At 32.5% G+C, this 14,553-nt stretch overlaps 2 protein-coding genes across 3 annotated transcripts; one reads left to right on the top strand and one right to left on the bottom strand.

The window, feature by feature from the left end:
• Nucleotides 1-3,291: 3,291 nt before the first annotated feature.
• On the bottom strand, nucleotides 3,292-8,068 carry LOC140812389 (protein trichome birefringence-like 43). Of its 2 annotated transcripts, XM_073170644.1 has the most exons (5): nucleotides 7,869-8,068; nucleotides 4,660-4,828; nucleotides 4,015-4,196; nucleotides 3,751-3,909; nucleotides 3,292-3,667 (listed from the first exon to the last, which is right to left on the bottom strand). In XM_073170644.1, the coding sequence occupies exons 3-5, from the start codon at nucleotides 4,071-4,073 to the stop codon at nucleotides 3,472-3,474; spliced, it is 414 nt and encodes a 137-aa protein (XP_073026745.1). In that variant the 5' UTR covers nucleotides 4,074-4,196; nucleotides 4,660-4,828; nucleotides 7,869-8,068; the 3' UTR covers nucleotides 3,292-3,471. The 2 variants fall into 2 exon arrangements, with proteins under 2 accessions (XP_073026745.1, XP_073026744.1); XM_073170643.1 differs by lacking the exon at nucleotides 7,869-8,068 and having other exon boundaries at nucleotides 4,660-5,057.
• Nucleotides 8,069-10,266: 2,198 nt separating this feature from the next.
• On the top strand, nucleotides 10,267-13,009 carry LOC140812271 (heat stress transcription factor A-4c-like). Its single transcript, XM_073170505.1, has 2 exons — nucleotides 10,267-11,024; nucleotides 11,693-13,009. The coding sequence occupies exons 1-2, from the start codon at nucleotides 10,809-10,811 to the stop codon at nucleotides 12,734-12,736; spliced, it is 1,260 nt and encodes a 419-aa protein (XP_073026606.1). The 5' UTR covers nucleotides 10,267-10,808; the 3' UTR covers nucleotides 12,737-13,009.
• The last annotated feature ends 1,544 nt before the right edge of the window (nucleotides 13,010-14,553 follow it).

Here is a 14,553-nt window from a genome sequence, read left to right as displayed (position 1 = left end):
TAATGAGTATAAAATTACTTAAACCACCCCGGATCGATGCTAATTAGCCTCGAGACCCTTTTTTTCGTTTTTTTCCCATGAAAATTGAACAACAACCATTGGGCATGTAAATGATTCAAACTCGGTTCAATAAAAAAAAAAAACTCATTCGAAATCATTCTTAAGCTTATGGAGTGGAATTTGAACTTAAAAATATTCGACGAGATCAGGAGCTCGAGCTGAACTAATTTGTTGGTCATGGGTGTATAGTAACTCAAACATTGAAAGATTTTTTTTATAAGAATACTCGATGACCTCGAAAATGAACTTATTTAATAAGCTTGAGCTCGTTTAACAAGCTGAGCTGCGAGCTATTAATGAACCGAACTCGAGCTATTCACGAGCTTAATAATTTTAAAATAAGTCGAGTTCATGTCTTATAATAAAAACGAGTCGAGTTCATGTTTTATGATAAAAACTCGAATTGAATTCGAGCCTATATATATATATGTTAAACAAACCAATTTCCAACCTGATATTCTTCTAGTTTATCCCTAGCAAGACTATCAAACGCATATGATGTAGCTAAATTAATGAGTCGTATAGACTGCGGACGCGAGATCCGATTGGTTAATAAACTAGTCATCTTGGTCGACAATTGAGCTTACATGACCGATAAATGGATCCACGTAGACAATATACAATTGATTTGCGGGGCGTCACCTGCGTCACGAATACTCGCTAAGTGGGCGTCGGGAGGGTTCCCGACGTAGACTCTCTGGCGCTCAAGTTAGTAAGCAGTTCAAAGAAAACTCAGAGAACTAGAGAAATTTTATAAAAATGAGAGGATACCTTGAATTGTTTGGAAACTCCTCTATTTATATATTTTTAAAAACGTCTAATAGACTTGGACTTCTGCAAACATAATCAATATTTTGGACCTCAATAATGCTAAATACAATAGATTTTATTAACACAACAAATAATTGGTCTTATATCCATCAGCATATTAAATAAATCCTCACGCAATCGGATTAGTCTTGGAAGTTGGAACCATGCTAAAAGATTTAATTTCATGTGTTCCAAATGCGCATCTTTACTCCCAAAAAAATGTGTTTATCTATATTTACTGTCTGTTAGACAAGGCCATATCACTTGTGGTTTTTGTCTTTCTTTCAATTCCTACAAAACTTGTTTCATCTTAATCATAGTAGAGTGAGTTTCTTGTGAGACGATTTCACGAATCTAATAGATCAACCGTATCGATATTAACAATAAAAAAGTAATATTTTTTCATGGATGACCCAAATAAGAGATATAACTCACAAAATACGATTCGTGAAACTGTCTCACAAATTTTTTTTACCATAATAATAAACATCGGATTCTAAAATCACCGACATTAAAAAAATGAGAAATCCATAAGATGCCACGTTCACATTGTGTATCATGTACTTCAATTTCTAGCATTAATTGAGATGGATAATTTTTTTTAATTAAGATTTTTTTACATATCAAATATACTTTTTCAACAATACCATATCAAATCTATTTACCTTTAATAATTACTTTGACAATTATATGTTGCAAAAACATACAAATATATTGTTTTTACACTAGCATACTCTTCCATTAATGATAATGACATTATTATTGTTTCACCAAAAATGATATCTAATAATATTTAATGGCAAAAAATAATAATCACGGCCAGTTATATCGTTTTCGAGTATCATTAGCTTACAATTTTTGTTCAAACATCAGAATTTTTTTTTACAAAAAAATTCAAACTATATTTAAGATACGGTCTCAAACTTTACCTTATGAGTATGGTCTGATTACGAGATCTCGGGATATAACTTTATTCATCCAATGCAATAACTAAATTTAGATCCAAATATAAATATGGGACATCTACTACTCAAGTCGTATTGTCCTCTTATGTACATAATGTCTCTTTCTTACCACATTCTCCTGGAAATGTATTTAATTATGTAATTAGAGTCATTAATTAACCATTAAATTCAACCTATAACAAGTTTGCAGCCAATAGATAAACGTCTTGCCTATGTTTTCGTGATTGTCTGAAAAAACACACATCGTATTGAAGGTAAAATATTTGACTAGGGTGAAGTTTATTAAAATTTGGAAAGTTTTAAATCGAGAGAAATTATATTTAAAAAAATATTTAATGATAGAGTACTTTATAAGTTTTTCGATCCTATTTCACAAATAAAATATTACGACACACATAAGTTGTGTACCGGCAATAAAAATTTATCACATATATTGATTTAAAAATTACAACGGATTAATTATCAATATCATAAGATTTTTTCCGTACACCTCTATTAGACAAAAACCCATTCATTTTTAGTAAAAAAAATGTTTTTTTTTTAAAAAAAAACTTATGGATATTAATTCTGATTTATCTAGAAATGAAAAGGGAAACGCGTTTTCTCCACTTTTTCAGGCTTTATGCTCTCGAACATAGGCCGAAATCGTTGATTGTTAAGTGGACTTTTGACTGTTTGGATCAAGTTTATTCATAAAATTTTGTTATTATTTGGTTTATTCATAAAACATTTTCGTAAATAATAAAACATCAAAGCTCACAAAGCGAGTGTTATTTTAGTAAATAAAAACAAACAAAAACTTGTGTGAGACGGTCTCACAGGTCGTATTTGTGAGACGGATCTCTTATTTGGATCACCCATGAAAAAATATTACTTTTTTATGCCGAGAGTATTACTTTTTATTGTGAATATGTGTAGGGTTGACCCGTCTCACGGATTATGATCCGTGAGACGGTCTCACATGAGACTCACTCAAATAAGAATACATCTAATGATTAAAAAAAAAGACAATATATAAAATGGTTTGCCTGATATTATGATTTTGTTGAAAGTTAAATTATGATAATCTCGGACCTCACTAATTAATTGAAAAACATTTAATTAAAGGACGTCTATTCTAATAAGATAAGATAGTAAGATATATATACGATACAGATAATATATAATTTGTGCCTAAAATCCAATTCAACATTTGTCGGTAACTTCAAAAAATAAAAATAAAAATAAAAATAAAAAATCACATACTCAAGACATGCGTGCACTTGGGCCGGGGTCCAGAATTTTATGTCAATAACATTTGATAGGTTTTCAAATCATGATTCAATCATTTTTAAAAATAATTAAGTTTTTTTCGAAGTTTGACCGAAAGATCAATCCCATCTTCCCCGCTTCTGCTGGGTGTTGATGTTATGGACACAAAATTGAAGTGTTTGTAAATTTATATGTAGTTTCAAGAAATTTATGTTATCTCAAAAAATGTGTGTGAGAATTTAGTTGATCAGTTATGTCAGCGTACAAGGATTCATTCCAATTACTTACTTCTTCCTAGCTAGAGAGCAGCGTACAAGAATTCATTCCAGGTATCGGGAACTCCGGCAAGGCACCAGTGGGTGCAGTCGGAATTAGCATTGTGGCCTCATCCCCAGTAAACAGAAGGATGCCCATCTATTCTCAGCTGCGAAACTGCTGTAACATTCAGCAAATGCACTGGTTTGGACATTGAATTCGATATTCTCTCCCATACTATTTCTTCTGGGTGAGGGACCTGCCCGCCTAGACCTTTCAGCGGCTGCGTCTGACCATCGCAATTTGGTGCCTTTGATCCTTGACCTCTGAAAAATTAGTTGAAAAAATCAAAAGGTGGGCTGGTTAACATGTCGTAGATAGTAATTACTTTATTGTTTCAATGGATTACCTGTCATGATCAGGAGAAACGCCCTGGAAAAATACTTTGGCGTTTGTTGTGTCAATGTTACCATCTATCCATTTAGCCCATGTTTCAAGTGCTTTCTCATAAGCAGTCAAGTGATCCAGGTCTTTAACTGTAGTGTTACCATATATGACCAAATCTCGGCTGTGAAAATAAAATAAAAAAGAAACAGGAATCAAAACGAAAATAGGAATGATTCGGTTAAATATTTCCACATCAAAAAGTCGAAGCTGTTTGAGATGTTTTTACGGCTGTTTTCTTCCGGAGTGAAGCCACCAATGCCAGGGGTCGAAAATCATGACATCCATTTCGCCCCATATTTTGCTGGTGCTGATGGAATGCAGCTTCAGCACCCTCTTCCCGCTCGAACCCCTCGCAATATCCACAAGGAAAGCATTTCGAAAGAAAATCAACGAAACATTGTACTCCTACTTACACATTCATATTAATTAATGGCACGGTAATAAAATCGGCGCCATGCATGACCACAACACAAATGGAGCCTAAGCCTATATTTGACATCTAAGTATCTAATCTAGCCTCTCTCTCAAATGGGAAAAAATTAAAATTTCTTATATAGTTTTTGAGAACATCCACAGAATACAGTACTCGATGCGGGGAGTACTACATCTACTTGTGGCTCTGTCACTGCTTCAAGGTCATCATGTAACATTAGTTCATAGACATGCATGCAGTAAACCAACCAGCTTGTGCAGAAACTCTTCAATGGCTTTAAAACTTGGTAGAATTAGCTGATCTAGTGACTCGAGTTAATCGTTTTCGCTAAGTTACCAAGACTACAAAGCAAATATATAAGTATGATCATAAGCCACATATATTTCTAGCAATTCATATGATGAAGATGAAGAGAATGTGACCATGCGTGAATCTCACAGGGAATGTATACGAAAGGCCGCCTATTCTTCCGGAGGTGTAGTTTGGCCCCGGCACTGCTACATGAGTCAGGCATGCTAGAGATTGCCACTGATTAAGACTAAGTGAATCTCCCACAAATATCAGACGCTTCCCATTTATTTTTTTCAAGAAATCGACGCCGTCAAACCTTCCATAATCAACAAAATATGTGTCGCTAATCATTATCAACAAAAATGTTTATAATCTTGGCTTGTGACTATAGAAAAGGAAAGGAAATAGATTTGCAGTAAATGTCCAGGAAAATTAAATTAATTAAATTAAAAGGTTAAAAGGTAAATAATATCCAGGAAAACAATGTATTTCCATATAAAGTAAAGGGTGGAGATAATCCCGAACTTGGGATTTCGAAATATATATGAAACGTCAGAATCAAAAAGTGAAAAATGCAATGAATTACGTACTGATTTTGATTATGATTGGTAATTAAGGGGATCAACTAAATTTTCCCTTATTTATTTGAGGGTTTATCAACATCGATATGCGCGCGCGTGTGTGTATATATATATATATATACACACACATGGTGACACCCACCCATCAAGAGAATGTGAACCCAAGAAATTCGTCAGGTTCCAGGGGGGGTGAATCAGGTCAATGCAAGCAAATCAATCATTGATTTTCTACACAAATATGTGAAAATTATTTAAAAAATTCTCGGAACATTCTTAGATTATTTATAATTTAAACCTCATATATATTGAATTTTGACGCTTACCATCATTTTAAAATTGTTTTAATCTTAGTTTGAAAGAGAAGTTGAGCTGGTATTGTATGACAACATACACCTATCATGACATCAGACGTTCAATTCTTTTTGGTAGGGTATGCAGATGTCTTCTCAGTTTGACTCTGTCATACATGATTTGTCCAATATAGTTTATCAGATCAATGTGATTTACAAATTATTGTATAGATCATTTGAGTTTATGATGAACACACAAAAAAATACGGGTCACAAGGTCTAAAAAATATGTTGTTTATATCCCAGAAGTCTATATAGTCGAACAAGACGGTTCAGTGAATAATTTTATCTCATAACATTATCAACATATTTTTTTTTTTTTTTTTGGATAAGAACATTATCAACTGAATATTGTGTTATTCTTTCTAGTGACTAACTTCAACAAAATTCATTAACGATAATGATGGTATGATGTATTTTATCACATATATAATTGAATAATGATAACGATACGACTTATATATCTTAATTATAATAATATTTATAACAATTATATTGTTGCATTTGTTATCATATCGTGAGATTTTTTGCTATTATTTCATGAGATTTTGTATTGAATTTCTCATTAAATTTTGATAAATGAAATTTTTTTAATGAATTTTTGTGTTATAAAAATTGTTATACAAATTTAATTTTACATGTAGTATTACTCTATGTTTTTTACAAAATTATCGATCCATGTATGTATGCTCGATCAATGGGACCACATTGCTAGGTTGCCCCTGCCCCCTAGATAGCTCTAGCAAAATAATTAATTTATAATATGACTGAAACGCGAAACCAATGCAGAAATAAAGAAGAAAATTCACTCACGAATTATATTTGTTGGCCAAAGTTCACATTATATCAAAAATTAAATAATGTAAATCAACAAATTTCAAGTTAATCTTCTGAAATTTGTTCATCTCTGCATGCAAAAATTCTTGATTTATATATTTGATAACATGGAAGTTTTATTTGATCTCCATATATAATTTGTTGATCACATTCAAATTTACCTTTTTATTTAATTAATTGTGAAGATTGCATTCCCTAAATATTAGTTAATTTTAAAAACCTACAGTACATTATTTTTCACATTAATTAATAAACTAATTATATTTTAAGATTTAATCATAATTTTTTATCTTACTTAATTATAATAACAAACTCATTATTTAGTTATTAATATAATTTAAAATATACCCTAAATTTTAATAGGACGTATAAATTATATTTAAATTCAAATTATGATTGAACCAAGTTAAGTTTGATTTTTATGTTTGTTTAGTTTGATATATCGATCTCCAAGTATTTAAAATCTGATTTAGTATAATTCTTTATTTATTTGAAATTTAAATATGCCAAATATATCAAAGTTTTAAAATAAATAATTATCTTGTACATATTTTATTTCTTTAATTTTGTTTTTTTGGTTATTGGAGTTAAACTTTTGTACAATAGACCAATTAAATCTTCAAGGTTTAGTTAATTGGCAATTTACTGACATGTATGTTGTATATTTAGACATAATAATAATAATAATAATAATAATAATAATAATAATAATAATAATAATAATAATAATAATAATAATAATAATAATAATAATAATATATTTTAATTAAATTAAATATATAAAACTGGTAGTACATTTAAATTTTGTGTAGAAAAACATAATTCTAAGGTTTATATAATATAATATAAATATATATATTTTTTTTATCGTTATGTAAGATTAATAAAATTTTGGTAAATCAAGATTTTGTATACCCCAATATTTTTTACATATTTTGTAGAGAGAGGAAAAAATGTTCGCAAATTTTTTGCCCTACTAAATTTTTTGGCAAAAACTTGTGTGAGACGATCTCACGGGTCATTTTTCTGAGACGAATCTCTTATTTGGGTTATCCATGAGAAAGTATTATTTTTTATGCTAAGAGCATTACTTTTTATTGTGAATATGGGTAGGGTTGACCCATCTAACAGATTAAGATCCGTGAGACGGTCTCACATGAACTCACTCAAATTTTTTTTGATATTTTATAATTTTTATATAGTAACAAAATTGTGACAAAACTATAAAATATTAAATTTAAGTTTTTGATGTACACACGTTTTTCATTTAGAATTTTTAAGATAAATCAAAATTTTAAGATATAGAATAATAGTAAGTTTCTTGTAAATATAGAATAATAGTAAGTTTTTTGTGAAACGGTCTCACAAATTTTTATATGTGACATGGGTCAATCCTACCGATATTCACAATAAAAAAATAATACTCTTAATATAAAAAATAATATTTTTTCATGGATGAGCCAAATAAGAGACTCGTCTCACAAAATACAACCCGTGAAACTATCTCATACAAGTTTTTGCTATAAAATAATAGGTAACATATAAAAAAATTATGCCCGACGGAGAGATCTCCGTATAAATTAGTTACCTCGATCGGTAAATTGCATGATCGCTTGGGCTGCCATCTGTATTTCATGTAATCTTTATCGGGTCTTCCATTCTTCCGGCAACCGAACTGTTTGTACATAAACGGGCACTGTGATGTATTGTAGAGAGGATACGAGTTCTCGAAGACCCATTCCCCTTGGTAAATATCGCAGCCACTTTCTGCTATTCTCCCATACGCAGAGTTGACAGCGGCCATCGGAGAAATTAATATAAATGGAGATAACTTTTTTTTTTTTCAGTCCGTCCCGGGAATTTAATTGTGAATATATGTGTGATCTCATTAAGGAGTAAATAAATTATGGCAAAAACTTGTGTGAGACGGTCTCACGGGTTGTATTTGTGAGACGGATCTCTTATTTGGGTTATCCATGAAAATGTATTATTTTTTATGCTAAGAGTATTACTTTTTATTGTGAATATGGGTCGGGTTGACCCGTCTCACAGATTAAAATCCGTGAGACGGTCTCACATGAGACCCACTCATTATGCACGCATAACATAATTATGGTAAAATTTTATATGCGGATAAGTCTGAATTATATCAGGAAAATTTTCATTTAATAATTGCATGTTTGTGTATCTTACCTATAATTATTAATTAACTATGGATTGTGGACCAAATCCATCTTTTCTATTAAATGTTTTCAAAGAAATTTTTCATATATTACGTATGACACAATTAATTAGTTTACACTAATAAAAAAATAATCCACCAAATTTATAATATTTGGAATTGCAAATTTTATTGCGTAAAATATTTAAAAATGTCCTGTAAATTACATGTCATCATAAAAATAAAGTATATACATTTTTATATTATATATATTAGTTAGTGTCATTTTTAGGTAAATACATTAATTTTGATGAATTGGATTTTTTTTTTAACAAAAATTAGAATTTTTGAAAATAAACTTGGGAAAGTTTCATACTCAAAAAGTACTAAAAACTTTACTTCAAAGAAATCCAAAATACTTTTTCCCATATTATTATAAACATTTATGCATAGCAACAAGCTATAATAGGCCTCCTCTGGAGTATCCGAGTCGGTGGAGTAAGTGACCATTTGGTTGATGGTTAAGAGTTCGATTCTCTTTATCATGCGACACATTTCGGATAAGTTTGTCCCACCTATGTGTTTATACAATGCACATTAAAAATTACCGGCTACGGTTTCTCACGTCATAAAATTTTTTTTATAATAGGTTAAATCTTATTTTTGAGTATTAGCTAAAGATGCTATGAAAGTGCAATTCAATTTTATGTTACCCTAACAACCATTTAGGTTGTGTTATTACTAAAAATTTTGGAACAAGAATCACCAAATGTACTTTTAACTAATTACATCGTCAATTAGTATTTAATATTTCACATGCAAATTCAACCAGCACTAAAAAGAAAAATCCAAAAAGGAGGCGGCTGAAGTCTAATCTCATGTACACCTATTCTTTCTCTCTGTAATATACTGCCTCTCCCTCACGCAAATTAAATTAAACTAAATTCCATAAACATCAGAAACAGGAAAAATCGTCGTCTACAACGTTATATTAGTCGGTTGTCATATTTAGGTCCAAAATAATTTAAAAAAAAAACACCACATCTATGTAGGTGAGGAGCATTAATTAAATAACCGTAAATTTAACGTCATCGTATATGTCATCTATTAATTAAGTGTGAGACAAAGTCTTAAATTCGAGATTTAATTGTAACAAATCTCTTAATCAACTTGAGAAAACAAATTTGTCAATTGCATTTCCAGGTTCGTTAACTTACCTGTACGACATTTGAGTATACTTCTCTTTGGAAATTGAATTTGAATAATTTCTTGTATGTTTCCGGTGATATCAATTATTAACATCGGGGCCCAATAATTAAATAATATTAGGACGTAATTCGAGTAATTTGGTTTGGTTAAGGAATTGGATAATATAATCACTAAAGTTGTAATTTAATATGAGGAGGTATCTTACCGATATTCTTGATAAAAAGTAATATTTAAATGAATGAACCAAACAAGATATCTATCTCACAAAATACGATCTGTAAAATTTTTGTCATTTAATATAATTGAATACCACAAATTTGAAGAGTGCTTGTGAATGATTTGAATCAAAATATGTTTAATGTTAAAGATAACGAAACTTGATTAAAATATACAAAATCTAATGGTAATTTTTATCACTATGGAGCCTCATTTCACTGAATTTGAATGGATCTGACAGATTCTTGTTCTTCTTATAGTCTTTTCTCGTCGAAGTTGAATTCAACGTTCTAATTAAATTTATTATTTAAAAAATGGCATCTTTGAAAATTCAAACCAACACCACTTTCATCCCAGAGATGAATATGTAGACCATAAAGTTAACGACGCTGAGCCATTCTTGTGCTCAAATTATCAGAGAACCCAAACTGTTGAAAGTCAAGTCTACTCTTCTTTTTGGTTCACTCATTTTTTTTATGAATCCCACTCAATCAAAGGTCAAGATTTGACGATTGTGACGATTGTTTGTTTGTTTGTTTTTTTTTTTTTGATAAAACATTTGGGTTCTTTTCAATATATACATCTTTCATCTGGGTTTTATTTCTTTTTCTCCAAGACACGCTTTATTTTAAGAGTTACTTGTTTTCTGTTGGTTTTGAAATATTCAAGAAATCATTATGAAAAGTCCTTTGTTTTTTATTTGTTTAATTGAAATTTGAAAATATTGTTGAATTGGGTGGTTATGTTCGCGGTTTTTTTTCCTGTGAGTTGAATTTGCGTGTTACCAGAAGAAAATATTGAATCTTTACAGAAATTTTAAGGGGTTTGATGAATTTCTGAGGAAAACTTGGGCTGTTTGATCTCACGTGAGGGGGAGATACAAGAATTTTGGGCTTTGAAGTAAATTATTTATACATATATATTTAATTAATTGTTTTAGTGATGGATGGACCGAATGGTGGTTCCAATTCACCGGCTCCATTTCTGGTGAAAACATATGAAATGGTGGATGATCCCTTGACGAATTCTATAGTTTCTTGGAGTCACACCGGTCATAGTTTTGTTGTTTGGAATCCGCCGGAGTTTGCTAGAGATTTGTTGCCTAAATATTTCAAGCACAATAACTTCTCCAGCTTCATCAGGCAACTGAATACATACGTAAGCTCTCTGTTCTCTGAGAATTTCTTGATCATCATCTCAATTTCCATTTCATGGAGTTGAGCCTTTTTCCCCCCTTATTTAGTGTATGTATATTTGTGGAAATTCATATATTTGTTTATGTGCTTCTGCGATGGGTTGAAAAATACTGGGTTGCAAGCAATTAGCTCGCTGTGTTGCGTATGGTAACTTGCAATCGCTTATAGCTTTTGATGCAAAATTTGGCTGTGGATCATAAAATTGGAATTCGAGCCGATTTGGCTCGCCAATTTAATCCCCAAAACCCATGGCTTAAGTAAATTTGTGCAATTATTGGCACGGGTTAAGTACAAACTTGGGTTGTCCTATATATTTGGATGTGTATATATGTGACGATCGTGCTCCTTAGGCAGGGTTAAGATCCGAAAGGATTGAGTTGCACTGTCTTCATTGGCCATATGGCTTTTAATCAGTCTTAAAAAAATTCTGAATGTTTTGAGAGTGGATACCTCGACTTCGTTAAACAGTAGATTTATGGCTTTGGAATGAAACAAAAATAGGAAGGCAACATATGTTCTACACCCTTCCGGTTAAATTTCTGCATTTGGAGTTCTTTTCTGGTTTTATTTTTAGTTGTCAAGATATTAACTGTATCATACTTTTGCTCATCATTTCCCTGCAATCTGTAGGGTTTCAGAAAGATTGATCCTGATCAGTGGGAGTTTGCCAATGAGGAGTTTATTCGAGGGCAGAGGCATATTTTAAAGAACATACATAGGCGAAAACCCATCCACAGTCATTCAGGTCATGGAAATACAGCTGCATTGAGTGACTCAGAGCGAGAACAATTTGAAAAGGAGATTGAGAAACTGCAACACGAGAAGTTTTTACTTCAGTCGGAAGTGGACCGGTGTGAAAATGAAAATCTAGAATACAAATATCAACTCAGGTCATTAGGGCAGACGTTGGAAACTATCAATCAACGGCAGCAGCAGTTGATGGCCATCTTTGCTCAAATGCTGCAGAAACCAGGATATGCCTCTAGTCTCATGGACGAGGTGGAGCCCCATAACAAGAAAAGAAGGTTGTTGGCTTTGAATTATTTGCATGATGAAGCCAATCTGGTGCAGGACCATAGCACGACCTTGCAAGAGAATTCATCTCTTCCATTATTAAACTACGAAGTGGTTGAAAAGTTGGATTCTTCCTTGGCTTTTTGGGAGAAGTTTCTGCAAGAAATCGGCCAAACTCCATCTCAAAATCCATCTCAAAATTTGCAGGAGTTTAACGTGCTCTCTTTGCCTTCACCAGTAGTTATAACTGAAATTCCGACATCATCTGGCAATTCGGATTCCTCGCCCGAGTGCCAAATGGCGGTGTCACCTTCACAAAATTGCCATTCCTCCCCAGAGCTAGCCACATCTTCGAGTTTTGTTGATATTCCTGCTATATCGTCCATTTGTATTGATCCAGATTCAAGCTACAAACCATCCGGAATTGATGTGAACATGAGCCCGAATAAAACGCTAGATACAGAAATGTTGAAAGATCAAGACCATGGCAGCACCGTTCCTTCCCTCCCGGTTGGGGGTAATGACGTCTTCTGGCAGCAGTTTCTTACGGAGGCACCTGCTCCAACTGATTCACAGGAAGTACAGTCAGAAAGACGAGACTTGTATAAGAGAACAGTCTTGGTTGGTCTGCAGATGAATTCGAGCCTTGGTGGAGTATAGTTTAGGTTGCCAAACTGATCCGAATCCCAAGTACCTACTATAGCCGCCAAATCCTGTTTCCTGGGCGGATAAACTAAGGGATCCATGGGCATTGCTAATTCGGTTCAACTCTAGAATATTGTGATCGTATGTATAGATAAATAGATAGATCCATATCTGTATTTTCTTAATCTTAATTTTGCTTGTTTTTTTATGGTCACTCCGTGACAGCGAGGTGTAGCCTTTGTTGAAATATATAATAAGAGTCTAAACTCTAGCATAGACATTAATCAACCTCCTGCTCCACTTTTTTGTAGTCTAAGCTCTAGCTGCATAGACATTAATAAACCTCCTGCTCCACTTTTTTGTTTTCCATGAATATCTTACATGACATTTATATATCTTTCCAAAGTAAAGTTGAGTTAAAATACCCTAAGCAATTAAACACTTGAACAATAGTCTATTCTTGAATTTACTAAAATTGATTCAGTCGCTTAAACAAGAAGTAATATGATATATTCTAAAACAGGAGATTGGATCGAAATCAAAGTCGAACTAGATTTATACAGTGCTTCACAAGTCCCCATACTCATCTCCATTCTCCTCTGCTAGTGTAAACTGATCTTCACTCGAACTTGGTGAACAAAATCATTTTCTTTTGACTAACTGAGGGAAAATCATTTGATGGATATATGGCACACAGCATTGGCACTTTCTTGTGCTGTTTTAGTATCAGTATATGGTTGGAAAATGTTGAAATGGGTGTGGTCGAGGCCCAAGAGAGAGGAGAAACAGCTAAGGCAGCAGGGATTTAATGGAAGATCTTACAGATTTTTGTTTGGGGACTTCCAAGAAATTTTCGCGATGATAAAAGAAGCCAAGTCCAAACCCATCACTTTGTCTAATGATATAATCCCCAGACTGTTGCCTTTCATCCATGAATCTCTCAGAAACTACGATTTGTTGTTCTTTTAAAATATATCACTTCCTTCCACTTTCATGGGGCAGATTAAATTGAAATTAACAAAGGCCAGTCGTTGCATAGAGTCATCGTTTAACAACCATATAGTTATGATAAGAAACTCAACATGATTGATTGTCTGCTTTTGTATGTAATTGTTGTTTTTTTTTTTTTTATCAACTTGAAATAGGAGGTAGAGTTATGATAAGAATAAGGCTTCATGTGGTTTGGTCCAACACCCACAACTATTCTCTTTGACCCGAAACTGATAAAAGAGGTTTTGTCAAGAAGTTATGTTTTTCAGAAGCCTTATTCTCCACTGGGTAAGCTTCTAGCACGAGAAGTAGCTTCCTACGAAACGGAGAAATGGGCCAAGCTTAGAAAACTGATCGATCCTGCCTTTCACCTCGAAAAACTAAACGTAAAAACTTCAAGATTCTGCTCATCATTTTCTTTAATCAAACTTCAATTTGTCGTAGAACTTTTCTTTTTTTCTTCGAGTAGAATATGTTTCCCTCATTTTACTCGAGTAGTTGTGAGATGCTAATTAGCAAATGGGATGACATTGCGTTGAGCGAAGGATCTAGTGAAGTGGATGTGTGGCATTGTCTTCAAACCTTGACAAGTGATGCGATTCCGCGCATTGCATTCGGCATTAACTATGAAGAAGGAAGAAGATATTTGAACTTCAAAAAGAATAATTTGGTCATTTCTTTGATGCTGCTCAGCTCCATACTTTTAACTTTTTGGATCCATATCCAAAAGATATTGCTCCGCGCGACTTTGTTTGGAACAAAGGCCCAATTAGAAAAAGGATTTTGCTTCGTTGGATCCATTGTATCCGTTGAAAACTTGCCATATTATTTATTGTAGCCGT

The sequence above is a fragment of the Primulina eburnea genome, chromosome 14, assembly GCF_022965805.1.
Source record: "Primulina eburnea isolate SZY01 chromosome 14, ASM2296580v1, whole genome shotgun sequence".
NCBI lineage: Eukaryota > Viridiplantae > Streptophyta > Magnoliopsida > Lamiales > Gesneriaceae > Primulina > Primulina eburnea.
The sequence above is the reverse complement of the archived record's forward strand: the minus strand, read 5'-3'. Positions and strand labels throughout refer to the sequence as shown.